At 39.7% G+C, this 27430-nt stretch overlaps 2 protein-coding genes across 5 annotated transcripts in view; one reads left to right on the plus strand and one right to left on the minus strand.

The window, feature by feature from the left end:
• LOC139175661 (veficolin-1-like) overlaps positions 1 to 27430 on the plus strand; it is a 940898-nt gene that overhangs the window by 126857 nt on the left and 786611 nt on the right. The gene's annotated exons all lie outside the window — the stretch shown is intronic.
• The window catches only part of INCENP (inner centromere protein), a 33203-nt gene continuing 19479 nt past the window's right edge, over positions 13707 to 27430 (minus strand). For all 4 annotated transcript variants that reach the window (XM_070766519.1, XM_070766536.1, XM_070766509.1 and 1 more), the window contains exons 8-18: positions 23766 to 23817; positions 21822 to 21936; positions 21606 to 21737; positions 19742 to 19851; positions 19532 to 19652; positions 18441 to 18563; positions 17678 to 17832; positions 16995 to 17103; positions 16783 to 16872; positions 15096 to 15246; positions 13707 to 14019 (exon numbers count right to left, since the gene is read on the minus strand). In XM_070766519.1, the coding sequence (XP_070622620.1) occupies positions 13814 to 14019; positions 15096 to 15246; positions 16783 to 16872; positions 16995 to 17103; positions 17678 to 17832; positions 18441 to 18563; positions 19532 to 19652; positions 19742 to 19851; positions 21606 to 21737; positions 21822 to 21936; positions 23766 to 23817 (1364 nt within the window). In that variant the 3' untranslated portion in view covers positions 13707 to 13813. The remainder of the gene's footprint in view (positions 14020 to 15095; positions 15247 to 16782; positions 16873 to 16994; positions 17104 to 17677; positions 17833 to 18440; positions 18564 to 19531; positions 19653 to 19741; positions 19852 to 21605; positions 21738 to 21821; positions 21937 to 23765; positions 23818 to 27430) is intronic.

The raw sequence follows: 27430 nt of genomic DNA on the forward strand, positions 1-27430 counted from the left end.
CTCTGGGCGGCTTACAGCAAAGACAACTAAAAAACAGTTTTAAAGAATGATTTAAAACCCCTTATAAAAAGATTGGACAGTCATTGGTCTGGAATGTTATCCAATTTCCTGCTATGGATAGGATATTAAACTAGAAGACCCCCAAGATCCTTTTCAATCCTATTTATTTATTTATTTATTTATTCATTCATTTATTCCAATACACAACAATACACAATGAAGGTTATAGAAGTTATACTCTAGTAAAATATACAGTGGTACCTCATGATACGAACTTAATTGGTTCCGGGAGGAGGTTCGTAAGGTGAAAAGTTCGTAAGACGAAACAATGTTTCCCAAAGGAATCAATGTAAAAGCAAATAATGCGTGCAAATCCTTCAGGAAAATCCCAAACTTTAGAAGGGAGGTGAACAAAGGGCAGGGAGGAGCAGCTAAAGGGGGCGGGTGGAAGAAGCAAGGCTAGGCTAAAGGGTGAGTGGGAAGGAAGAAAGGCAAGGGGGGGCGCCCCTCCCTTTTCTTCCTTCAAAGGACACTCTTTCAGTGCCTCTGCAAGCACGCTGTTCTCTGCAAAGTCTTTCCCCCTCCAAGCCGCCCCTCCCTTTTCTTTCTTCAAAAGACAGCCTTTCAGTGCCTGCAAGCACGCTGTTCTCCTACTTTTGTTAATGCAAAGTCTTTCCCCCTCCAAGCCGCCCCTCCCTTTTCTTTCTTCAAAAGACACCCTTTCAGTGCCTGCAAGCACACTGTTCTCCTACTTTTGTTAATGCAAAGTCTTTCCTCCTCCAAGCCGCCCCTCCCTTTTCTTTCTTCAAAAAAGGGGAAAAAAAGAAACTCCTTCATCCCAGCAGCAGCGGCTTGGGTTCGTAAGGTGAAAATAGTTCAGAAGAAGAGGCAAAAAAATCTTAAACACCGGGTTCGTATCTTGAAAAGTTCGTTAGAAGAGGCGTTCGTAAGATGAGGTACCACTGTATTAGATAAAGAAGTGAAAATTTAGGAATAGAATATATCAAATAGAGAATAGAAGGATAATATGAGAGTACAGTGATCCCCCGGTTATTGCGTCCCCGACCATTGCGAACAGGGTAATTCGCGATTTTTCAACCCGGAAGTCAAAATACCATCTACGCATGCGTGCCCTTTTTTTCTATGGGCACGCATGCGTAGATGGCAACCGGGAGATCAGCTGCTGGGCGGCTTCCCTGGGTCTTCCCCCTCTTGCTGGCATCAGCGAGGAGTTTCCCCACCGCCCACGCAAACTCCTCGCTGCCGCTCGCCTGCCCTTCACCTGCCCACGCCGTTCGCTCCCCCTCTTGCTGGCGGGAGGGCGAGAAGCCCTCCCCAGCACCCGCTCGCCCGCCCTTCGCCGCTCGCCCGCCCTTCGCCCTGGCCGCTTCTTCCCAGCGGAGAAATTCCAGCCCCCACCTGGTCCCGCCTGATCCTCCTCCCTGAGGCAGCTCGCCCTCCCATGGCCGCTTCCTCCACCCTCCATCGCAAGCCCTCGCCACCGCAGCCAACGCGCGCTGCGATCTTCAAGCCCGGCTCCTTTCGGCCCAGCATCCCGGGCCAAGCGGCTGCCTTCCGTGACTGAGCCTGGCTGGCCCGGAAGATCGTAGCGCGCGTTGGCTGCAGCGGCGAGCGAAGCCAAGCCGGCAGCAATGTCGCCGCCGCTGCAGCCAACGCGCGCTACGATCTTCCGGGCCAGCCAGGCTCAGTGACGGAAGGCAGCCGCTTGGCCCGGGATGCTGGGCCGAGAGGAGCCGGGCTTGATCCGCTGAGCCTGGCTGGCCCGGAAGATCGTAGTGCGCGTTGGCTGCAGCGGCGGCGACATTGCTGCCGGCTTGGCTTCGCTCGCCGCTGCAGCCAACACGCGCTACGATCTTCCGGGCCAGCCAGGCTCAGCGGATCAAGCCCGGCTCCTCTCGGCCCAGCATCCCGGGCCAAGCGGCTGCCTTCCGTGACTGAGCCTGGCTGGCCCGGAAGATCGTAGCGCGCGTTGGCTGCAGCGGCGAGCAAAGCCAAGCAGGCGCGCCGTTCTCCGCTGACTCCTAAAGCGGGGAAGTTCGCCAGGAGTCAGCGGAGAACGGCGCAACTGTTTTAAAACGATCGGAGCTTTCCAATGAGTCCCGAAGACAAACGGCAAACTTCCGCGTTCGTCTTCGGGACTCATTGGAAAGCCGCGCGGGTGTTTTAAAACATCCCCGCCGACATGGGGGGCTTGCTAGCACCCCCCCAAACCCGGGTTGGGGGTTCGGGGGGGTGCTAGCGAGCCCCCCATGTCGGCGGCGACGTTTTAAAACAGCCACGCCGCCCCCCAATCTTCGGCTCCTCGCTAGCGCTGCGGAAGTTTAAAACACCATCTGCACATGCGCAGATGGTGTTTTTACTTCCGCAGCGCTACTTCGCGAAAACCCGCTCGTTGCGGGGGGTCCTGGAACGGAACCCTCGCAACGAGCGGGGGATCACTGTAGTATAAGAAGATTAGAATAGAAGAATAGTATATATGATATATGAGATATAGGAGAGACAATACGGCAGGGAACAGGAAGCACACTAGTGCACTTATACACGCCCCTTACTGACCTCTTAGGAATCTGGAGAGGTCAACTGTGGATGGTCTGAGGGTAAAACGTTGTGGGTTAGGGTAAGATACTACAGAGTCCAGTAATGAGTTCCATCCTTCGACAACTCGATTACTAAAGTCCTATTTTTTACAGTCTAATTTGGAGCGGTTAATATTAAGCTTGTATCTGTTGTGTGCTCTTGTGTTGTTGTGGTTGAAGCTGAAGTAGTCGTTGACAGGCAGGACATTGCAGCATATGATCTTGTGGGCAATACTTAGATCATGTTTAAGGCGTCGTAGTTTATTTATTTTATTTTATTTATTTATTTGTCCAATACACAATACATAATGAAGAGAATAGACATGTAGTAATATATATAAAGAAAAGGATAGAAGAAAAGTTATAAAAATAGAGAAGATATATGAAAGGAAGAAAAGATATATGAGATAAAGGAGAGACAATATTGTAGAACATATTGTTCTATGTTCAACTGAGTCACCTGATATAGCAGGATTTCACCTCCAACTCCCAAATAATCCATAGGAATATATTAATGAAATTTGCTACCAATGATTTATTTTCCACAGGTCTTTGTCAAGGGCCTGATTAGCATATACATTTGACCTTTCTCCGCATCTCACAGTTCCATCCCTACTTTTTTTTGAACTTTCACCCCAAATTTTTCCCTACCAGTTCTGTGGGCGTGGCTTGCTGGGGAAGGATACTGCAAAATTTCCATTCTCACCTGACTCCAGGGAAAGGGTACTGCAAAATCCTCCTTTTCTCTCCATTCCTGGGGGAAGGATATTGCAAAATCTCCATTCCCATCCCACTCTAAGGCCAGCAGGAGGTGGTATTTGATGGTTCTCATATTTATTTGCTTGCTTGCTTGCTTACTTACTTGCCTACCTACTTACTTACTTATTTATTTATATATTGAGATTTGTTGCCTATCTATCTTGTCTTCAGGGAACTCTTCTTTTGTTCTGTTCCTAATCTTCCCAATTGCTGTAATTTTCAGCCTTTTTAAAGATGATACAACCCTCACATTTGTCTGCCTTTCTGAAAATATAAATGTGAACATTAGGATTAAATGTCACAGATGATGCCTCCATGCTTGTGATCAGCAGGTTTTTCCCTCTGCGTTCCTGAGTAGATACCATTGGTATTTGCCACACAATAATCAAAAATATTTTTAAAAATTATCTAACTGACTTTCAACATTTAAAGATGGTTAAAACAGATAAAATCAACTATACCCTTATAAAACTAAAAATATATTGAAAGTCAGTATAATGCTACAAAGCCAGTCAAGCAGCCCCATAAAGCAACATTTTAAAAAGATATATCTCGATCTTTGCATGTGCTAAGAGCATAAAAAAGCAGGGGATAAAATTGCTGCCATGTGTAATCTATGCAGAAATGCAAACAAAGCCAAACATTTAACATTACAGCCTTATTCCCCATTAACACACTTCCTTGTAGTGTTGTAGCCCTGGGCTTTTCTAGTGACCTGTGGTCTTATATTCCAAAGCCTTTATAAAGCCAATTGGTATGAGGAGATAGATTAATGGGCTAAATCTGGGGGGTGTTCAATTTTTTTCAGGCTCTGGAACTAGTTAAACAAAATCTGGAATTCATGATGAAGAAGTAAAGCCCAAGCGACAGAAAGTTGACTGTGTTCAAATTATTTAATTTGTCCCGTTCCCCTTAGTTTATCATGGAACTATATCAGGTTCCTATGGAAGTCTAAAGTTCTCGTGAACACAGTCTGAAATCCCTGGACTAAGACATATCATACATATAAATATAATGGAGGCTTATTCCTATTCACAAATAAACCAATATTTGTACTTTTTTGACCCAGGATAGGATTTATTGGGAATCATTCTACTTTGAAACATACAAAATTCACACATAACAACCAATGTTTAGAAAGGCCTTAGAAGAATTCCATTTTACAGCATCCCTAAACAATATTTTGGGACCTTCATGTCCAAATCTTCACAGATCTCTGTGAAAATAAAAGGGGATCTTAACATAAACAACCGCTGCATATAATAAATACTGCATAAAAATAGAATGCACACAAAAAAAAAGCTGTTGTAAGGATGAGTTCAGGCTACTTGCTGTAGTGTAAATATATAGCCAATATATAGGAGACATACTTATTGTTTATGTGATGCTGCAAAAAGCAACCCTCAAATTTTTTCTAGCAGTTTTTTAAAAATTATTTTATGGCAAAGCAATACCCAGGAGGACTCAATAAAATATGTGACATTAAATAATCAAGATATTATTATTAGAAATAGTTTCTAAGTACTAAAGTAAACAGGACCTAGCCTTATGTATACCTAAAATTTATTAATTTATTAATAATGCATATAGCCTTAAATATTATTGATGTCTTTATTTCCTTAAAGAAAGATACATGGAAGGACTCAGCCTAGACTGCTTCTCTCTAAATTAGATAAATCTGATTTTGTACCAACTCTACTGACTATACTGTAGCATACCTGTGTGTCACATTGTGGGTGGAGCAACCCTTTCTTTTTCCACTCTATATAAGGAGATAGATACTCACTTGCAGTATAGCACATCCTGATTTTCTTCCTCCACTATGAAGCTGCCACTGGTCCTCCTGCTCCTCACCCTGAAATGTAGCTGTTACTCTGGTAAGCAATTGTTAAAATCACTGGCTCTTTAAAAAAAAAAATCAAATCACTGACTCTTGGCTCACTATACTGAAAAAGCACGTGTAAAATAATGCAATATATCATCAACATTGATGCCATTGATAAATGGGATACAGTAGAAAGCGCAGAAGTGGTCTCCTAAACCGGGACATTTCAAATAACTAACGCTCAGGGCAGGCAACATCTCTTCTGAGGTATCTGCTCCTCTGGCTAGAGGTAAGATGAAAAAAAGGCAGTCATAATTGCAGTTGATGGTTTTAGGGTTTCGGGATTCTGCTCTGATGTAACCATGTGGATCTATCATAGTCAGCTTCAGCTTTGTGCTCGTGTTGTTAAAGAAAATGTATAAATTGTCCCCCATATACTGACCCTATAATAAGGGTCAGCAGCAGATGTTAGATCCTTACTGGATGAAGGACTACAATCAATGGTTAAGAACGATTCTTTATTGAACAAGAGGTAACGGGTTACAGAACAGAAACAAGACAAACATGGCCGTGCCTGGCAGCTACATATATGCCGGGCTGCCAGGCTGAGCCAACCAATCACCTTGCAGTATTTTCCCGCCCAAGGAATGTGGGGCGGGTACAAGGCCTAACTGTCCTCTGGACACAACAGCAGAGGTGAAATTCAAAAATTTTCCCTACCGGTTCTGTGAGTGTGGCTTAGCGGGCGTGGCAGTAGAAGACTACTGCAAAATCTCCATTCTCACCCCACTGTCGAGCCAGTCAGAGGTAGTATTTGCCAGTTTTCCAAACTATTCAAAATTTCTGCTACCTGTTCTCCAGAACCTGTCAGAACCTGCTGAATTTTATGAATTGCTAAAAGTTTGAAGAATGAGATCACTATGTAATGCCTGCTTCTTATTTCCTGTGGTTCCCTAGAATCATACAAAGACATTGGGGGGAGAGGGGGTTGGATAAATATAAATGGTCCTCCTGTAAATATTCTGGACTTTTGAGTTACCTTCTGTCTTGAGGGGAATGTGAAAATTAATACATGTGGGAGTGAGTGAGGACTTTCTGAAATGCTAGGCTTTCATGCTGGCTTTTGTACAGTATTTACAATACTATGTAATATCCATAGTATTCAAAGTAGTGATTTGATTTTAAATACATGACTATATAGCATGAAAGCAGATTCTACATGGGCCAGAAAATAGTCCAGAAGTTTCTAGAAGGAAATATACATAGCTCAAGGATAAACTAGGGAATTGTTGGTGCTCTCTGAGCTTTATTGTTTGCAATTATTCATTGACCAACTAGGTAATATTATCAGTGCACTATGTTTTTAAAAAAACAGAACTTGAATTAGAATAACAAAGTTGGAAATACCTTGGAGGTATCCTAGTCCAACTCCCTGCTCAAGCAGAAAACCCTATATCATTTGAGACAAATGTCTAATTTTTTCTTTAAAACTTCCAGTGTTGAAGCACCCACCACGCTCGACTGATTAATTGTTCTGTCAGGAAATTTCTCCTTAGTTCCAGGTTGCTTTTCTCCTTGATTATTTTTCACCCATTGCTTCTTGTCCTGCTTTCAGTTGCTTTGGAGAATAGTTTGACTCCCTCTTCTTTGTGGCAACCCCTTAGATATTAGAACACTGGTATCATCATCCCTAGTCTTTCTTTTCATTAAGCTAGACATACCCAATTATATGTTTTAGCCTCCAGGCCCCTCATCTCATTCTCTGCACTTTTTCTAAAATCTCAACATCATGTAGGTAGTCAAATGCCTACATGCAAACAACTAAACTCAGAGAGCACCAAAGTCTCCACTCATAAATTTTAATTAATATTGTAAATAAGTCTATCAATATTCCATATAGAAAACATAATTTCTGAAAGTTCTTTCTGCATGTTTGCAATAAAGTTACCATTTTGCATTCTCATTTCAACTGAATATTTGCAAATGTAATAAAAGTAATTAATAATATGCACTCTGATATCAACAAGAGGAAGGCAAGCTCTTCCATTTTCTTGAGTAATTTTATTTGTTCTTTCGTTCATCATTCAAATGACAACTTCTATTTAATCTGATCAACTCTAAGCAACTTATAACAATGAAAAAATAAACAATTGAATAACCAAACTTTAATGATACTACCTGCCAAATTGCATTACTTTTGAGAACACTAATTCCAAGAAATTCCACCTACCGTATTTATTTTAATCTCCTTTTCATTTTATTTCCTCCTAGCTTATAACCTGTGCAGCCCAGCTGAAAAAATATTATTATTAATATTTGGAGGATCACAGGCTGATCTGCTTCAAGGACTGCAGCTTTATAATCCATCATATTTGGAAACAGAGGTCGTAAAGGACATAAAACAGTTTGTTGATTCTTTTCCACTGCAGGAATATGAAGCTCTACGTAAACTGGTGGTAATTGCACTTTTTTTCAAACTAGGCCACTATAACTAGATGCAGAATTTCTATAACACTTTTTCCTAGGCAGTGATATTAATTGAATTATAAATGCAATTTATTCAGCACCATAAAATTATCCATTGCATTTTCCTTTTCTTTTTTACCTTCAATTCCTTTTCCATCTTGACTGGAAGTAACAATGTTGTGTCAGATACCTCAGAGCTTTCATTAGATATTGTTTCATAGAGTTAATAGAGCCGAGGTAGCGCAGCAGGTAGAGTGCACTAAAGCTGACTGTAGATCTGTAGATCAGCAGTTCAAATCTCATCACTGGCTCAAAGTTGACTCAACCTTCCATCCATCCTGCCCCCCAGATTGTGGGGGCAATATGCTGGCTCTGTTAAAAAGTGTTATTGCTAACGTTGTAAGCTGCCCTGAGTCTAAGGAAAAGGATGGCATAAAAATCAAATAAATAAAAATACAAATACATAGTTAAGATGTTGTAGTACTGCACTGATTATAGCATACGGTCAGTTTCCTTAGCAGTACTACAGAAGTGACTAGCTATAGTTGCATTTGGGAATTTTTTGTGTGACTTATCAATCTAACTGTTCTGGTCTCTGGCTAAGGCCACTGATAATTGAAATAAAGGATTCCTAAATGCATATATTTCTAAAACACCACATCATCTTTATTTTTCTTTCCTTTGTTCTACACTGAATCATCTTGGCATGCAGCGCTAATCTCTTATCTTAAACTTCAGTATGCAAGGCAACATCAAAATCATTAAAACGTTCCACAAGTCATTCTAAGATTTATGGCTAGTCAGAGTTAGCCCAGTCATAAAAACTGCAATTAAAAGCACACAAGGCATAGCTTACATTCGGAGCTGCTTGAAAAAACCTCCATATTTCTTAACGGCAGATTGACTTAATTAATTAACCCCTTCCTCTCCTTAATATTTCTTCCCTGACACTTGCTCTCTTCGCCTCTGCAAGCATCTGAAATAAGGATTTACCCATCTAGCATCTGCTTCTCCTTCACTTGAATCTGAACCCATAGAAATGTCCTGTGGTTGGTCCCCTACTTCTTCTGCCTCTAAATCAGGCCCTACCACTAATTCATAACCACTTTCTGAATCAGAATCTGAAAAATCCCCAAACTGAACTGGAGTATACACAACACTAACCAATGTCTTTGGAACTCCCCAGTGGTTTCCCCATCCAAATATCTACCAAGACTGACACTGCTTAAAATCAGGCTAGGTAAACCTGCTTGAAACCAAACAGTTTTATTTTGGAGTAGACAAATGTAGAGATTTTTATGATTTGCATACAAATCATTTACTTACCTATGTACTTACTATACTTGTATGCCACCTATTCCTAAAGGCTGTAGGGCAGGTGATGAACAATATATATATTTAAAACCCCTAATCTTCTCACCCTCTGCCCCAATACTTATATAAGGCATAAGCCTTATAGAACCTAGCGGCATTTGTTTCTAAAACATGCCTGGGATTACAGTCAATTTCCTGTTTCTTTTCCCTTCAATATCCTGCATAATTTTCCTTTTATTACAGGAAGCAGTGATGGCTTCATGCTGAATCTTCTGCAGAATTCTGGCTTTTGCAACAAGCTAATGCAAGATAATCACTACGAAAATCAGGAGTTGAAAAATAATCCATTTTAGAAATGTGAATCAGGAATTAATCAATTCATTTATGGAATCTCTGTGGGGTGCTATTTTTTCATGCTAGCTGAGTTTTGAATATTTCCTGTTTTATTAAATCAATTGCCTAGTATTTCTGCATTTTTATTTCGTTTACTAATGAGTGACAATTCCTTGCCATTGGTACACTTGATTTTGAAATTGCTCTTGTGGATTGAAGAAACACAATCACTAGGTAAGGACTAAGCATTTTCTCCATCATGGAATGAGCATCTGCACTGCTACACCAGACAGGATGCATATAAACCTGGCTAAAGGCTTTTGACCTACTACTCCGTTTCCCACATCTTTCTCCAATATAAAACTGGAAAGGTATACCCAGCCCAAACATAATAGGATGGAATCTCAAGTTGTTTAAGTGTGATAGTGCTATCGGGGATCCTCCAAAGTTGATATCTCTCAAACCTACTGGCTCTTTTCATTGTCTCTAAATGGTGCTTATTTTGCTAAATTCTCCTGCCGCATACCTCCCAGAGACCAATAAGATCCTACAGGGTTGGCCTTTTCCAGGTCCCAGGCAGGTTGGTTGGACCGCGGGGTATGTGTGTGTGGTCTTCTCTGTGGACACCCTGGCTCTATGGAATCAATTCCCCCCTCCCCCCATGTTTGTATTGCTCCCACCCTACTGGCCCTTCGAAAGGCTGCAAAGAACTGGCTTTGCCAGCAGGCCTGGGGGTGCCATGAACATTTGCATCTGTCATGGCTGAATTGTATTGAATGGTATGCGTGTGTGTTGATAGGATTGTTTGAGTTGTGGGTTTATCGTTTTAATATTTATATTTGACTTATTATTGTAATTTGTATTTTTTTATATCGTTGTCAGCCGCTCTGAGTCCTTTGGGATTGGGTGGCACAGAAGTCGAATAAAATAAATAAATAAATAAATAAATCCCTAGATAAGATTAATAGATCTGATTTAGAGTTTCTTCTTCAGCTCAATTCCTTTCACGTTTGGGTTTTATTGTTTTTAATGCCATTTATTGTGGTTTCCTGCGCCAAAAACCCCTTAAATCTTTAATTTAAACAGTTTAAATATCCTCATATGTTTACTTTTAAAGTTTAAAAACCATGACACAAGACATAACACCCTGGACTAAAAGAACAACCAACACGCTTCCCCCCCCCCAGAAAACCCCTCACAATAGGGTCCCTGCAATAGGGCCCTCATCACCTCAAGGCTTGACTATTGCAACGTGCTCTACATGGGGCTACCCTTCAAAAGCGTTCGGAAACTCCAGCTGGTTCAAAATGCAGCTGTACAAGCCACAATCGTGGGTGTACCGAGATACACCTTTATTACTCCTACTCTCCACAGACTGCATTGGTTGCCAGTTGGCCTCCAGGCGCAATTCAAGGTGTCGGTTATCACCTTTAAAGCTCTACATGGCTTAGGACCAGATTACTTAAGGAACTGCCTTCTACCTCATACTTCCTTACAACTAATAAGGGTCCACAGAGTTGGCCTTCTCCAGGTCCTGTCTGCCAAACAATATCGGTTGGCAGGACCTCGGGGAAGGGCCTTTTCTGTGGTGGCTCCGACACTGGAACCAACTGCCTCCAGAGATCCGTTATCCCCACTGGTGTTCTGAAAAGCTGTCAAGACCTGCCTTTTCTGGCAGGCCTGGGAGCGTGAATGAGTGTATGTATGGCTTTTTAGAATTATATTTATTTTATACTGCTTTATTCTATTTATTGTTCCTACTTATTTTATATTGTTGGTATTTATTGTCATTATTGTAAGTCGCACAGAGTCCAATTGGAGTTGGGAGGCAGATAAATCCCATAAATAAATATTACTCCCCAGCTTCTTCCTCCCTACGAATACATCAACCTGTTTTGGGATGATTTTGGCTGTTACCAATTATTACCACAGTTGTGTTAAAACTGCATTGGTGCCACATATAACAACGTTTTACTATGGATCAGGTAAACCTGAAGTTAGCTGGCCTTAACTGGGGGTGGGGATGACAGGAAGTATCCTTCATATCAAAGAGAATTCAACAGTTAGGGGGCTGTATGGATGGGTTTTAAATCTCCATTCAATTCAGTAGTTATTCATGTTAGTGTACTCTTCTGTTGGAGTCTTGTATGGTTGATGGGTTCTTAATCCAGCTGCCTCCTTAGCCAGAATCTCAGAAGGCAATTCCTCAAAGATGAGGTGTAAATACTATAAATAAGAATGATGGAACTCTTGTCAACCTCGATGACTCAGCCAGATTTGGATTTTATAAATAGAAGCAATGAATTTAGTTCCAATTTCTTGGACCAACCTTTACTGTGGACTAGAAAGCTGTACAAAGTATAGCCCAAAAAGTGTCTAAGGCAGTAAGCAAAATTAAAATATATAATGAGATTTTAAATTGTTAGTGTGGGATTATTATTATGTTTTTTAAAAAAACCATTTTTAATTTCTTAGCTTTTTTCTCCTGGGTATTAAAAAAATGGAACCAAATACTTAAATACAATTTTACACCCACAGGTTCCTACTATGTATAAACGTGAGACATGGCCATCTCTATGACCATCTATTCTCTAAGAAAAAGACTGATTAAGTATATTTGTTTCTAAAAACTAACTACCTGTCGTTTAGTGTTATATCATAACACTGCAAAATATTGCTCTACTGGCTGATATTTTCTTCCTCAAAATTGTCAGATGGTATTTTTGCAGAAGCATACTAAATCTAAACGGCAGAATTCATGCATTATGTTAGCCCATAATTGTATATAGCATAATTGTATGCTATAAAAATGTAACTTGTTGCATGAAACACATTCTTTATTTGTAGCTCTAGTTTGTGCCTTAGAATGAGGGTGGAAGAGAGGCAACTTTGTTGAGGAAATATATTATGGGACAAAGTAATCAAGACTGAGGCGATTTTTTAGGAAACTAGCCAAAACTAAGCCCCTTTATCAGCAGTTGTATTCTTTATCACACCGGTCTCCTACAATTGCGGCTTGCCTGGAGAGGGGAACTGGGCCACATGAGTGTTGAAGCAGTGCACATGTGCATGATACACCTTTCAACTGTAAGTTGAGCTGCACATGCATACAAGCTAGTCTTCTGCTCCCGTGGCCTGGTTGTGAATAGGCCATAGTCCAGTAGTGGGCCATAGCCAGAAAACCTCTGCTCTTTCATGTCTAACAATAAAGATAAAAAATATATAAGATAAACTTAGGCATGCTCCCTGGTGCACTTCTATCCTCTCTATCCCCTTTCAAGGGTTTGATCTTGGTTCATGGTTATCCAATGATACTGTAGGTTACAATGAGCAATTACCCAAAGTCATTCAATGCCAAGTGAAGACGTCCTTATTCCTGTTCTTACATGTCAATCTGATAGAACACAGTAGAAAATATATCATATTTTTCAGAGTATACGAGGCACCTTTTTACCCCCAAAATAAGGGTGAAAACCTGGGGGCGTCTTATACACCAAATGTACCCCCCCACACCTCACAATCCTTGGCCTCTGCCTCCCAGTAATTTACCTGCTTCAAGCAAAAGGAACAGAGCCTGTTAAGACAAGAAACTAATTATCAGCTTTTAGACTCTCAGCTGATTGAGGCTGCAGCCATGTAGAATTGAAAGTGAAACTAATGCTGCAAGGAGGCAAATTGCTGGGAGATAGGGGCAGAATTTTATTTTATTTTATTTTGCTAAATAGACTGCAGAAACTGGATGCAAGGAAGTCAATAACTATAAAGATCTGTAGAATGTTCAAATTGTTAGATTTATTTTTTAAAGACTGCTTTATTATTGGTCTAGACAACTTAGTGAAATGAAGAAGCTTTTTAAAATAAATGCTTGATTTGAAAAGGCCCAGTGCTTTTGTATCTTCTTTTAAATAGCAGAGAATAATGTCCTGTTTTAGTATTAAGATAAGGCAGCTGAGCTAAACCCTGACTTAGTCATGTTTGGAGTAGATCTATTTAAATAATTGGGAGGTATGTAATAATTTTTTACATTTAAGAAAACTTTCTCACATTAATATACTGCCATAATGTACATTTCTCAAATTCTTTGCTATTTCTATGGGTCAGGCACAGAAATACATAGCAAATAGTGTATATCATCTGTGTTGTTTGCTGGGAGGCAGAGACAGACACCCCCCCCCCCTGGGTTTTCTCACCCCAAAACTAAGGTGGGTTTATACTCCAAAAAATACAGTATTTCATTGAGGTATGTTGTAGAAACAGAACCTTGCATGTCTGATTGTACTATAACCGCCACCCCCCTCTTTATATCTCAGTGAATCAGGCAAACTTTTAGCTGAGCTGTTTTCAAATATTATCTAGCTTTATTGTTACCAATCCTAGCAGATCGCTTAGGCACTGTGAGCAAAGACAGCAGCTTCTTTATAGGAATATAATATTTATTAAAATGGATAAAAGAAAGAGTGTATAACACTATTAAAAAATAATAATTTCCTCCTTTGACAAACATTAGACCAAACAGGCATCAGAACCTCTTGAAGGCAGAAGACATAGCTTTGCCTCCTTGGAAAGGTGGGGAATTCCACACTGCAGAGCTTGTGCGCTTGAAAAAACGTGGCTTGCTCTTATTGAAGATTTCTTCCAACTTGGGACTCTTCACTACTCCAAAGAGAGCTACGTAGTTTGGTGGGTTATAATATTGATGTCTGATTGCTTCGCATAGTTGATTTCCTAAGAGAGAGAAGAACTCACATATTGACTGCCATTGGTGGCTTGTGTTGTGAGGTTTCAGTTCTTAAAATGGACAGCAAGGATTCTTAAGGAAGAATTGATACATTGTCTCCAATCTCACAGAGTGTTTTCTTCCCTCATAATTCCCATTCACACAAAAGACAGTAACAATTATAAACACAAAATGGAGGGAAAAAATCCAGACTGAAGTTAGAATTGATCTTGATTTTGCTAGCAAAGCATTTCTTTCCTGAAATATTTTTGAACCATTATAGATTCTGTCTAGAAGTAGTGAAATCTACCTGTCAAAATATACTTAACAGATTTCTCCCATAAGAGAGATGAACATCCTATATACAACTGCAATTGTAACTTATTTGAAATTTCTGTAAAGTATATTCTCTATATTAAAAATAAAGACACCGTTGTCAAACAGAAACAGAAATTCTGCTCTATAGCACTTTTTAAAAGTATATTCATAAAGTGTTCATAAGGATGCAAATGCTAAACCACCATTTAAAAGACTATGTCAAGTCTTCAGGTATGCTATCAATATCATACTGTCACATTATATAGCATTTTCACATTTTTAGCAGCCCAGATTTTTAGAAGAAATACAGTTCCATGTAGCATTAAGCTCTGGTTTGTTTTTAAACAAGCATGCTTAGAAGATGCTTGAATATTTTATTAGACTACCAAAATAATTACACTAGATCCTATCTAGCCCAGCATCTCGTTCACTCTTCCAAAGTATTAATGGCTCATTACACAGCTTCTGAGCACAGATGTTCTGTTCAGCACTCAAGGCTAATGCAGGATAAAGATGTTTTCTGTAAACCTGTCTGTCACTTTTTAAAAGCTTTAAGGTGAAATACCATATTCTATAAAACACTGGGAAGCCTTCCACAACCTAGCACCCTCCTCACATGTTAGTATTTTCTCTCCCTGAATTCTTACCAATTCTAGAAACTGCACTTTCTATACATCTGCAGAACACTGAATTAAGGAGATCTAAGATCTAAGTGAGTGCTTAGCTATAATGTGACTCAAAGAAACATAGATGGGTTTCAACGTACCAGAAGCCCATATAGGGATGGTTTTGCGGGGATGACTCTCATCATCTGTTGAGTCATCACTGTTCAAATCCATTCCATAGTCATTTACATCAATCTTGGGTTGTTTGTGGCTTTGAGGTGTCATTGGATATGAATTACAGATAGATGAGTTCTAGAAAAAAGAATTGATCAGTAGCAAAATCAAGTCACTGGAACTGGATCCTGGAACTACTAAAAGAGTTACAGCACATGAGGATATCTGCTGGTCGTTTCCCACTGTTTTGCAGAAGTGTAACCCACATAACTTATTCACTATCATCCCCAAATAATTTCTCTAGTTCTTCCAGCAATGGCAGCAACCGTCTGAGCTTTACCATCCCTTCCTTTTAAGCAGTTTAGGACACTTGTGGGAAAGTATAACCCAAAGATCCGAAGTTCCTTTCTATTTCAAGAAAAAGGGTCTATTAGACTAGCCTTATTTTTCTAACAATAAACTCTAGGAAGCAGGATTTTTTTAAAAATAAAATTTATAAATTCAAAAATTTCTTTCTAGCAAGTTTGTTTTCCTTCCTTAGATTTTAACTTCTGACACTTTCAGGTTTTTCCAAATCTGTGAAAGGATGTCTCCTAACACACACAGAGGGAGGAGTGATGGAAGAAGCAGATTTGATATTAAAATGACATAGAACAATAAAACAGGCCAAAGTTCTTATTTATTATTTTTAGGACCAAGGGTATTTTATTCTGATTTATTCAATGTCAGATTATGTTTATTGTAGAATAATTAATTAGGAGCCACTCACTTTGTTATAAGATGGGCAATTATACCTTTTAAATACAACAGCAACAATAATAATAATAATAATGAAAAGTGACTGACTTTCCAGGTGCTGCCAAGCTACAATTCCCAGCAGAAGTGTATACAAAGAGGTTTTTCTATTGAACAATCAAAAAGTTGGAATTCTACTTTATTGGCATTACTAAAAATGATTATACAATGGTACCTCTACTTTTTTTCTAGATAAGAACTGAGTGTTCAAGATTTTTTTGCCTCTACTTAAGAACCGTTTTCTACTTAAGAAGCCGAGCCTGGAAAAATTTCCTAGGAAATTTGAGAGTGGCAAGAAGACCCACCCAATTTCCTGCCATTCCCCCTTTAATTCCATCCATCTTGACTTTTCTGGGCTGCCAGAGGAGCCTTTTGGTGGTGCTTAAGGAGGCTTTGGCAGCCCAGAGCAAACGGAGCATTTTCCTTTCTTTGGACGCTTGGAGAGGGAATAAACCACTTTGCTGTGGTGACTCCTTCGCACTGCCTCCCATGCACCCGACGTGAGGTTGCCTCCCGGAGCGTCTGGGTGCAGAAAGGCAAAAGCTCCCCTCACCTACTTCCTTCGGCAGCGATTGTCCTCCTCCTCTTCCTCCTCCTCCTCCCACCCAAATTCCGAGCTTTTATTTTTTTTCTAATGCGTTTGTATGCATTATTTGCTTTTACATTGATTCCTAGGGAAAAATAGCTTCAACTTAAAAACGTTTCTACTTAAGGACCTGGTCACGGAACGAATTAAGTTCTTAAGTAGAGGTACCACTGTATACTTTAAATATTAAAAGACTGCTAGAGGTAACCTGCTTTCTAATATAATCTTTAAGACCATATATTTAAGGTTATTGTTACTTTTTGCTAATTATTCAGGGTAATGCTGAGGTTTACCTCAATGTCCACTGTTACATTCAGCTGCTTTTTAGCCCGAGCTTCTAAAGTTGTTTTCAATAGTTCATCTTCTTGCTTCCTTTGCTCCTGCTAAAAAGAGACCATGCAACATTAAGAAAGGTCATTACTATTGCTCCACAACAGGATCCAGATGAAGTGGATGGAGGGCAAACATAACAGAAGACATTCAGAGAGATTTAGGAGTCCCTTACCAACTTCCTTTCTTTTTCCTCAATTTCTTTCCTGAGCCTTTCTTTTTCTTTAGCTGCTTGCTCCACCTGCAAGCGTGCAGCCTTTTCTTTTTCTTGCTGTTCATGCTTCCTGTAAGCAAAAATGCAACATTTACCACTTGAAGAGAAAAGAAATCAATCTTTCCATCATTAACTCGAACCCCATGGCAGTCCTAGCTATGCTGTCAGGTACCCTAATTATATATTTGTGCACCTCAGAACCCTTCCCATGCCTACTTTTATGAGAATTCATGGAAGGATTGTTAGTAATGGTACTCACCAGTATTTGGGGTTGCCATGTATGTAAACTACCAATTGTAGTTTGATGCAATATACCTTTAAGGACTTTGGCTGGTTCGCCATAAGAGGGTGCCAGCACTCTCTCCTGATGATGCTGGATAGCTCATTCATTTGTTGCCTTTGCTTTTGGGGGAAGTATATTCTGGTTTGTGGTGCTATGTGCCGTTTGTTGTTTATTTCTGCTTTGTTCTTATAAATATGTATATATGTAAATAATACTTGTTTAGCATACTAAGTATGTGTCATTACTGGCTGTATCACACATCCACACTCTTATCAAAAACTCTGCTCTGCATATGTCGAAGGACTCGCAGCCTAGCTGCTCCGAGGATACTAACAAGGATGCTCAGCTATTCTGTTCTTACCGCTGTGCCTGGATCTTTTCCTGCTCTTGCTTCTTCTCCAGTTCTCTCTGTCTTTCCAGCTCAGCCTTGTGTTGTTCTGCAATCTTTCTTACTCTTTCTTGTTCCTCCTCTCTTTTCTTCTGCATCAATTCATTATTTCTACGTTCTTCCTCCTCCTAGGAAAAGATCTTGTTATTTTCCAAATGAAAAATCCTGGGAAAAATAAAAAATGATACTAGCTACATCTCTTCCATAATCTCATATGAAATTGTGACTCTGAAGCATCCCTTTTTTTTTTGGCTACTCAATTCTCAATATGTAAAATTGTAAAGAAAAACAGGGGCCAAAAAATTCTTCCAAATATACACAGTGACATTTTGAAATTTATCTTGACTATGGAGAAACAGTTTCTCAGGAAAAAAAAAGTTCTATATAGGAAGAAAGACTAAACCAAGAATTGAACTTGATCTTCCTAGTGCATTTTTGCAACCACTGAACTAACGTGGGTGCTATCTGGTAAATGACTGATACAAGTGCTTTTTCCATTGCTTTGATTTTGGACTGATTCAAATCTGCATTGGATGAGATTAGTTATAATCTGTTTTATAATCAAGGTTTTCCTTGATGCTCATAATATAAACATATTTAATCTGGCTAATCTAAAGACCTCCCCAGCAGAAATGAAAAGAAATGTGTCAATAACAATTAGGAATGTATTCATTTCCTTCTTCAATCTCCTAGGTCCACCATTAACCTGCTTTTGCCCATTAACCCTCTACTTTACCAATTGCAGTGCTTTTTGTCTGCGGGCTTCTTCCTCTTGCTTGCGCCGAGCTTCAAGTTCTTCCATCTTCTTAGCCACGGCCATTTTCTTATTTTTGCTTTCTGCCATTTTTTCCTCTCGGATCTAAAATACACATATCTTGCCTCGTACATAGAACATATTTTGTTTGAAACATATAGTGAGCAAATAATACATTAAGCCAACTGGGCAAGCAGTATTTCCAACATGGAGGGCTGCAGTGCATAGGATCCTAGAAGGGAGTTTTGTTTCAAGCTTTGAAAGAAAATGGGGAAGAGGGTCCTTTGTTTTTCTACGATTTTGATGTATTCCTCACCTCAGATTATTAGAAAATAATTCTAACACATTGGTAGGAAAGCGTTAAGAGTAATTAGAGAAGAACTGTAAAAGGGTCTTATGATCTATACATGGAAGGGAGCCTATAGAGTCATAAAGCAGCGGCTTAGAAAAGAATTAACTCCAAAATATGAATATGGTATGGAATTAAATTCTTAAAAAATACTAGGGGAACCTAGTGAAGTATGAAGAACATGAATTTATTCTGCATGGGAACAGCAATAGCTCCGACGTTCTGCTGTATCCAAGATAAATTTCTACAGATGAATTTACTTTCCCTCAATGCTGTGAGAAATCTGTGTGGCCAAGGTTTAATTTATTATTTAAGAGTTTATTATGATCATATTTCATTGTTCTATGTATACGTAATTGTTTCTGTTTTTATTACTGTTATCTTCTTAAGGTTTATTTTTATTCTTTTGGGGTTTTTTGCATTATCATTTATTAGTGTATTGGATTATTTCCTTTTTCTCTTTTGTTACAGATTAAAAAGCAAGTTTTTTTTTAAAAAAAGGAAATAAAAAGTTAAAAATTGGTATTTTCTTTGCACCAGTCTGAAAAATCTGGTATAAATAGTATTGTGGTATAAAGACTAGGAGCAGTTCTGGGCTGAGAGGATAAGAACATAAAATTAACAATCTCACATTACTTTAGCAGAAGATACAGTGTTTGCAGTGTCTGACAGCTAGATACTATGTAGAGATCCCATCTTCCCCAAAAGCTCTCACTGCATTTACCTTCTCATTCTTCTCTTCATGTTGAGCCAACTTTTGTTCACGTCGTTTTTTCTTTTCTTCCTCCAACTGCTCTCCTCGCACCCGCACCTGCAACGCCTTTTGTAGGCGCTCTTCACGTTTACTGAGGGCACACAGGAAACCAGTTAGAAGGAAGTCAAAAAGATCGGGACAGATTACAAAAGGGGCAGCCGGAAGGACTCAAATCCACACCGTTTGAACTCCTCTAATCGCCGAATCTTTTCCTCCTCCAGTCTCCTTTTTCTGTTTTGCTCAGCTTCTGCTTTCTTCCTCAGATTCTCTAACCGCTGCCTCTCTTTTTCCTAGATAGAAGAGAGGGAAGAAGCTCATCTCATGAAAAGCTGTGTCCATTTTTATTGTGACTGTAAAGGTCCTCCCTGAGGTGAAATGTCAAAAGCAGAATTGTGGTTTTTGGGGAGGAGAGAGTTTCATAGTAAAACTGTAATGGATTCAGAAACTAAACAAAACACCCCATTTGGAAGATGGAAAATTTCTGAGGGCATCAAGATCTCCCCCCCCCCCCCCCGATCAGGAAGTTCCAGTTATTTTCCACTCAAGGAGGTCTTTAGGGTTTCCTCAGGTTTCCACTGGCCTTCAGAGAATATTTCCTCCCCCACCCCACCCTGCAGGCAGCCCTTTTGCTTTTGGAAACAACTAGGCAGTTACGCCTATTAAGTGAAACCACAACTCTGCTTGACCATTTTACTTCAGTTTTCCTTTGCTATACGGACCTACCAAGGTTGTAAATGTGAAGATTAATCACAAAGTTATTTTTTAATAACCATTTTAATTGCAGACAGTTGCTAAACAAGGCAATTGCTAAAGGACTACTTGTACAAATACATTAAGCGTGTCAGCATGAATGTTGTATTTTATTTACACTTTGCATTGCACGCCTTAAAAGCAGCTGTACTATTAGCAAAATATATGACATGATCCAAAGGTACCCTAAATAGCTTTTTTGTTACACTTGAAATATGGATCTAAGCTAAGACATGAATTAGATAAAATAATGTACAATATTCTGAAATATCGAAGAAAATATTGCAATAAACAATATCACTCTAATAATGTATATGCACTATCTATATTTTAGTAGAATTTAGTTGGAAAAAACCTAAATATATGCTAGGCTTCCCTTAATAAAATCTCTATGCAAGTTAGGACAGCTCTGGACAACACACACTGGGTTAATTATGCACAAATGCACCTACTGTAAGAGCATTCTGGTTACTTACAACAAACCCTGCCTGTGTAAAGAAAAGATTGAGAAATGGTTAATAAATATATTTGGGTGTTAGAAAACCTTTTCAATATCTGTTTCTTGTCCACAATAGGGCTGAAATATGGCCTCATATAGGATCCTGTCCTACTACACATTTCATTAATTCAGACTGAATTAGAATTGGTAAGAGCAACCTGCTGGGATATTTAACCAAAGAAGCAACAAAGGACTGAACCATCTGCCAGAAATTCATATGGGAAGAATTCTGAACTTAAAGGCTACGAAACATGAGACAAAATTATTGAGCTTTCAGGCTTAACAAAGAGCTAAATCTAAAGACATTGATCAGAATTTCAAAACAATACATCTCCCAAACCTCATGTTTGCCTTTTAGTCTCTTTGGCCCCTTTACCTATCGACTTTCTTGCTTGCCATCAGTGCACAATTTCACCTGTTCAGAAGTTGCTTGCCCTGGTCCTTCTTAAACCTTGTGTCTTTCATCAATTGTTAACATTCTCACTTTTCAACCTCACTCTCTTTTACTAGCACAACTCAACTGAATATAATGGCACAGTACTTCAAAGCTTTTCGCTATTTGAATCCAAAGAGCTTCAAGCAGGGACTTCTAAACAGAACGTTTGTGTAAACTCCTCGGTTAACAAGCAGAATAAATGCAATGTGAAACTATGTTCTTAGCTCACCTTAGGAACAAGTCTAAGAACTTGAACCTTTTGATTTTTGAACCTTTTGAGGAGAAGGGCAACTTCCACCATCAATTCAGAAGCCCCTCTCCTCCTTTTCTGTCATTAAATACAGGGTGCTTTGAATTACCTGGGGAGTGAAGCGGAGGGGAGTGTTCTGCCTGAGGAATGATTTTATTGTGCTGTTTCGATTTATAGAGACAGGAGTCATCAACATCTGGTTCTTCTGCACTGTGTGCAAGAATGTTTTGAAAGGACGCATCTGAAAAAACCAAAACATTATTCATCCATGGAAGTCAATCTCTTGTCCTGGGTGTACTTTTGGGGATATAATTGCTTGTCTTACCTTGCTGGTACGACACTGAGGAGACGGAATTTTTTTTCTTGGTGGAGAGTGCTCATCTTCTGTATGCTGTCCATCATCTCTATCCCTAATTGCTCTCTTATAGCTTGGCTTTCTCCTGCAAGATTATAAAGGGCTCATTGGACCTCATGACTCAGCCCTAACATCTCTTTGTCTCAGATACAGGTGGGAAACATACAATTTTATATCCTGTGGCTTTTAAACTCACAAATGACTCAGGGACCAAACAGCTGCTTGGAAAGAATTTAATGAGGTAGGAGGCCAACACCAACTATTTAGTATTAAAAACTGGATCTAAAATCCTTTAATCTAAAATCTGAGATACAGACAGGGAAAAGGGTACAGAGTCTTTATAAGATTATTATCACTTTAGCAGCTGATCAGTAATTGCTTCCCATTTATTACAGGAAAATTAAATGCTAAGGCTCTAGGGACTTTTTATTATTTTTTCCAAGAGCATTCTTTTGAAGTTTTCAGAGAAAAGAAAAGTCCCCTTTGCTTTTAGTCATCTGGAAAGGTTGTGCATTGTTCTTTTCTCCCTTTGGTGGCTTCTGAGAATAGCTTCCATATGTCTGGGATGCAGAATAGCCTGCAGAGTTTATTAAAAACTAACTATCATCAGCATTAAGCAAAGGTAGTACATACTGAGAGATGTGGAGCACCGACATCTGAGAAACTATATGATGCCCATCTTGGCAGGGGGTACATAGAGGTACCACTGGATTATTTTGGTAGGAAGCTGGTAGAAGATTCCATTGAATTCCTGGAGGGACTGCTCTGTGGGAAGCTTCTGCTGAGCATTTCTTAGTTAGTATTTGCACAGATGGCTGGGAAGACTAGCAGCAGGAATTCCCTCAATAGGTTGGCCTGAAACCACTGACTCTTTTTTGTCCTGTGACTTGGACCTGCTGAGCTTTCCTCATTGTGGGTTTGCCACATCATACACTTCACTGAGGTTTGCTTGAGAAACAGAGGCAAGGAAAACATAAACTATGCAGTCTCTTTTCCTATCAAAAAGATTACAATGCTCTGAAAGCAGTGAAGTTTCAAAATCCTTGAAAGGGTTTGGGGAAGAGGATTGCAGCTGTTCTGAGCAAACAGAAGAACTAGGAAGGAATATAGCCTTTGATATTAAATCACACAGTTCCCTGTAAAGATTTAAACCTTACCGTGATTTTCATCAAGTTATGCAACCAGTGATAAAATTTTTCTTCATGACAAATCTATCTCTAACTTGTCCTTTCAAATTTACCAATGGTGCACTTAATCACCACTGTAACTGAATCCATTCTTCTTGCTGCTGGTCATCCTCTTTCACCATTCTTAGCATTAGAACATTTTTCCAGAGAGCTGAGATCTCTGGTTTGATTTGGTAAATGATCTAACTATTTGTTTTTCTTGGCTGTCCATAGCATGCTTCAAAGTCTTCTCTAACACCAATGTTCAAAAGAATAAATACTCTTCCTATCCTGCTTTTTAAAGTCCAGCTTTGACTTCCACAGTGTCACACGGAATCCTGCGTGATTTTGATGTTTATAGTATGACATTTGAATATCTTTTTCAAAGTCTTTATGACTACTCTATCAAGTGCTAGCCTTCCTTGACTGTTTGTGTCTTTACTGTTGAAGTGATTAATCCTGAATAGAAAAAGCTACCCATTACTTCATTGTTTTCATTGTCAATGCTAAGGCTGGTTGCTCTACCTATTGTAATTACTCTTGTCTTCTTTTTTTGAAAAAAAATTGTCCAATTTTTCCAGTTTGCTTTTTCACTTTCGGTATTAAGACTTGCAGATATTTTACATTTTCAGCTATCCTCATTGACTCTGGCTACAGCAAAGTAGAGAGGTTTCCTTTCTTACTTTTCTCCACATCTCCCTAAATCAGTGTTTCGTAGCTTTTGTCAAAAAGAGATAAATAAACATACCGGGCACTCAGAGGCTGCTTTAGTAACTCATCACTCATTTCAGAAGTGCCTTCTGCATATAAAGAAAAATAGAGGATGAGCATTCAAAGTTTTGACCAAATTAGGCAGAGGCGAAATTGTTACATCAGCAAATACATTAGTAGTCAATTATCAGGGCAGAATGTTCATATTACAAATTATTTTTTAAATAGAAAATGCAAGTTGTTTAGTGTAAACTAAATAATGACAAACCCATTACGTGCCATCAAAGATGACATGCCACAATATTTTGAGTCACCATCATTCACCAACTGTTCTCCCAAACATGCCTTCTTATGTGATTTCTGGAGGTTGCACAAGGAGTGGGTGTGCTGTCAAATGGCCTTGGATGCCTCCATAATCAGGAAAAGGAAGAGGGGAGAGTGAGAGATACTTAAGAATGGCCTGAGATTGCAGAGGTTACAGAAGAGTACACTAAAGCCACTTCAAGAGCAAAGATTATTTGACTAGAAACAGCCCAGAATAGGTTGCAGGGGCTGGCTAACAGAAAGACATCACGACCTGAAGGCAAAGGATGCATGGAAGATCCTGGGGAGTGCTTAGCTTTGAGGCAATAGTACCAATCCCAAAGGCTCAAGTGTCACGGGGAACAGCACAAGGTGGTCTTTTTGGGTGCCAGGATTTGCACTAGAACTTGAGGTCAAGGCCTGGGCCTCAATTTAGCTAAGCAGCAAAAATCCAAATAATCACTAGAAAGCAAAATTTTAGCGATTTGATCCAGGACTGTTGCAACCCTACTATAATAGGTATACAGTCAAGAGAGCAGCAACTCAAGTTTGGTCAATCAGCTTCTTGGTAAAACAAAAAATTAAATAAAAAAGTTTTTTTGGAATGAAGTAAAGATTTGACTCTCTAATATAAGAGATGCACAGGTTTTTAGACCAAGGACCCACAAGTCAGACTCCTAACTAGTCCATTAATCATACAGGAGTAACATGGGAAACGGTGAAGTTGAACATGTTTGATCTAGTGAGAAATACTTGGGGGGTGAAGAAGCGGAGTTTAGATGAAAAAGAATTGTGCTATCTTCCAGAAACCTTGTGATCACATTCTCACCTTTATTTTCCCTGCTTAAATCTGATTAATATGCTATTAAATACAATAAAGATTATGTTTTCAATATATATGGCTGCCCACATACCAGATAACTGAGCAGCTAACAGGGGTTAAAATTTAAAATATTTCCTTGAAATAAAAAGGAAAACAAAATAACATAAAACGTATCAGACTAAAGCACACTGTACTGAGGTCTAGAAACAAATGTCATCTAGTTACAACTGGGCCAGCTCTTGGGGGTGAACTAGATGCTCTAGACCTATGACAATGAACCTACAGTGTGGGGGGGAAGTATTTAGTCAGACATTTTAAAAAATGAGAGGCCTGAAATTGACATCATAGGTAAACCTCAACTATGAGAGACAACGTGAGAAAACACATCCAGAAAATCATTGTCTGATTTTTAACAAATTTATTTGCAAATTATGGTGGAAAATAAGTATTTGGTCAATAACAAAAGTTCATCTCAATACTTTGTTATATATCCTTTGTTGGCAATGACAGAAGTCAAGCGTTTGGCACACTGTTGCTAGTATGTTGGCCCATTCCTCCATACAGATCTTCTCTAGAGTAATGATATTTGGGGGCTGTTGCTGGGCAACATGGACTTTCAACTCCCTCCAAACATTTTCTATAGGATTGAGATCTGAAGACTGGCTAGGCCATTCCAGGACCTTGAAATGCTTCTTACGAAGCCACTCCTTCATTGCCCTGGCGGTGTGCTTGGGATCATTGTCATGCTGAAAGACCCAGCCACTTTTTATCTTCAGTGTCCTTGCTGATGAAAGGAGGTTTGTATTCAAAATCTCATGATATATTGCCCCATTCATTTTTTGATGTACATGGATAGGTCATCCTGGTCCCTTTGCAGAGAAACAGCCCCAAAGCATGATGTTACCACCCCCATGCTTCCCAGTAGGTATAGTGTTCCTTGGATACAAGTCAGCATCCTTTCTCCTCCAAACAGGATGAGTTATGTTTCTACCAGACAGTTCTATTTTGGTTTCATCTGACCATATGACATTCTACCAGTACTCTTCTGGATCATCCAAATGCTCCCTGGCAAACTTCAGACAGCCCTGGAAATGTACTGGCTTAAGCAGAGGGACACGTCTGGCACTGCAGCATCTGAGTCCCTGGCGGCATAGTGTGTTAATGATGGTAGCCTTTGTTACGTTGGCCACAGCTCTCTGCCGGTCCTTCACTAAATCCCCCCGTGTGGTTCTGGGATTTTTGCTCACCGTTCTTGTGATCATTTTGACTCCACGGGGTGAGATCTTGCGTAAAGCCCCAGATTGGAGCAGATTATCAGTGGTCTTGTATGTCTTCCATTTTCTAATTATTGCTCCCACAGTTGATTTCTTCATACCAAGCTGCTTGCCTATTGCAGATTCAGTCTTCCCAGCCTGATGCAGGGCTACAATTTTGTTTCTGGTGTCCTTTGACAGCTGTTTGGTCTTCACCATAGTGGAGTTTGGAGTATGACTGTTTGAGGTTGTGGACAGGTGACATTTATATTGATAACAAGTTCAAACAGGTACCATTACTACAGGTATTGAGTGGAGGACAGAGGAGCCTCTTAAAGAAGAAATTACAGGTCTGTGAGATCCATAAATCTTGCTTGTTTGTAGTTGACCAAATACTTATTTTCCACCATAATTTGCAAATAAATTTGTTAAAAATCAGACAATGTGATTTTCTGGATGTGTTTTCTCATGTTGCCTCTCATAGTTGAGGGCTACCTATGATGTCAATTACAGGCCACTCTCATCTTTTTAAGTGGGAGAACTTGCACAATTGGTGTCTGACTAAATACTTCTTTTCCCCACTGTGTCATGTGCGCTACAAGTGGCACGCAGAACCATATTTGCTAGCACGTGAGCAATTGCCCTAGCTCAGCTCTAGCGTGGATGTGCATGCCGTCCAGCTGATTTTTGGCTTGTGCAGAGCCTCTGGGAGGGCATTTTTGCCCTCCCCAGGCTCCAGGAAAGCCTCTGGAGACTGGGAAGGACGAACACAGGCCTACCTGAAATCGGGAATTGCAAGTCCATAGGGCGGTTAGGGGCGGGGTGGTATCGTGGATACATGTGCAGTTTGGTGGAGTGCATGGGGGAACATTGAATTGTGGGTTTGGGCACACATTTGTGTGATAGCACGAACGTGAGCGCTTTTGGCACCCAAGGAAAAAAAGGTTCACCAACACTGCTCTAGACCTTCTTAACGGCAAGTAGAGCAAAACATATATCAGGTGAAGACTGCTTAATATGGCACACACAAAAAGTATGCTTTCTGGGTCACATAAGGTGATAATGTTTAATTGATCCAACCCGGAGGACAGGAACTCTGGTTTTAAAGGATGGCAGAGATAACTAGAAACAGTGTTGCAAATATTTATTGATTGATTCATTGTATTTATATGCCACTCACTCCAAATGGACTCTGTCTCCAAATATCCAACTGATGCACCATAAAAGGCATTACAGACAGCCATGTTCTGATATGCACTGTTACAGAGGCACCCATGCTGCATAAGCAACTACATTCTGGAACAATTTTAGCTTGAGGCATCT

The sequence above is a fragment of the Erythrolamprus reginae genome, chromosome 1 (genome assembly GCF_031021105.1).
Source record: "Erythrolamprus reginae isolate rEryReg1 chromosome 1, rEryReg1.hap1, whole genome shotgun sequence".
Classification (NCBI taxonomy): domain Eukaryota; kingdom Metazoa; phylum Chordata; class Lepidosauria; order Squamata; family Dipsadidae; genus Erythrolamprus; species Erythrolamprus reginae.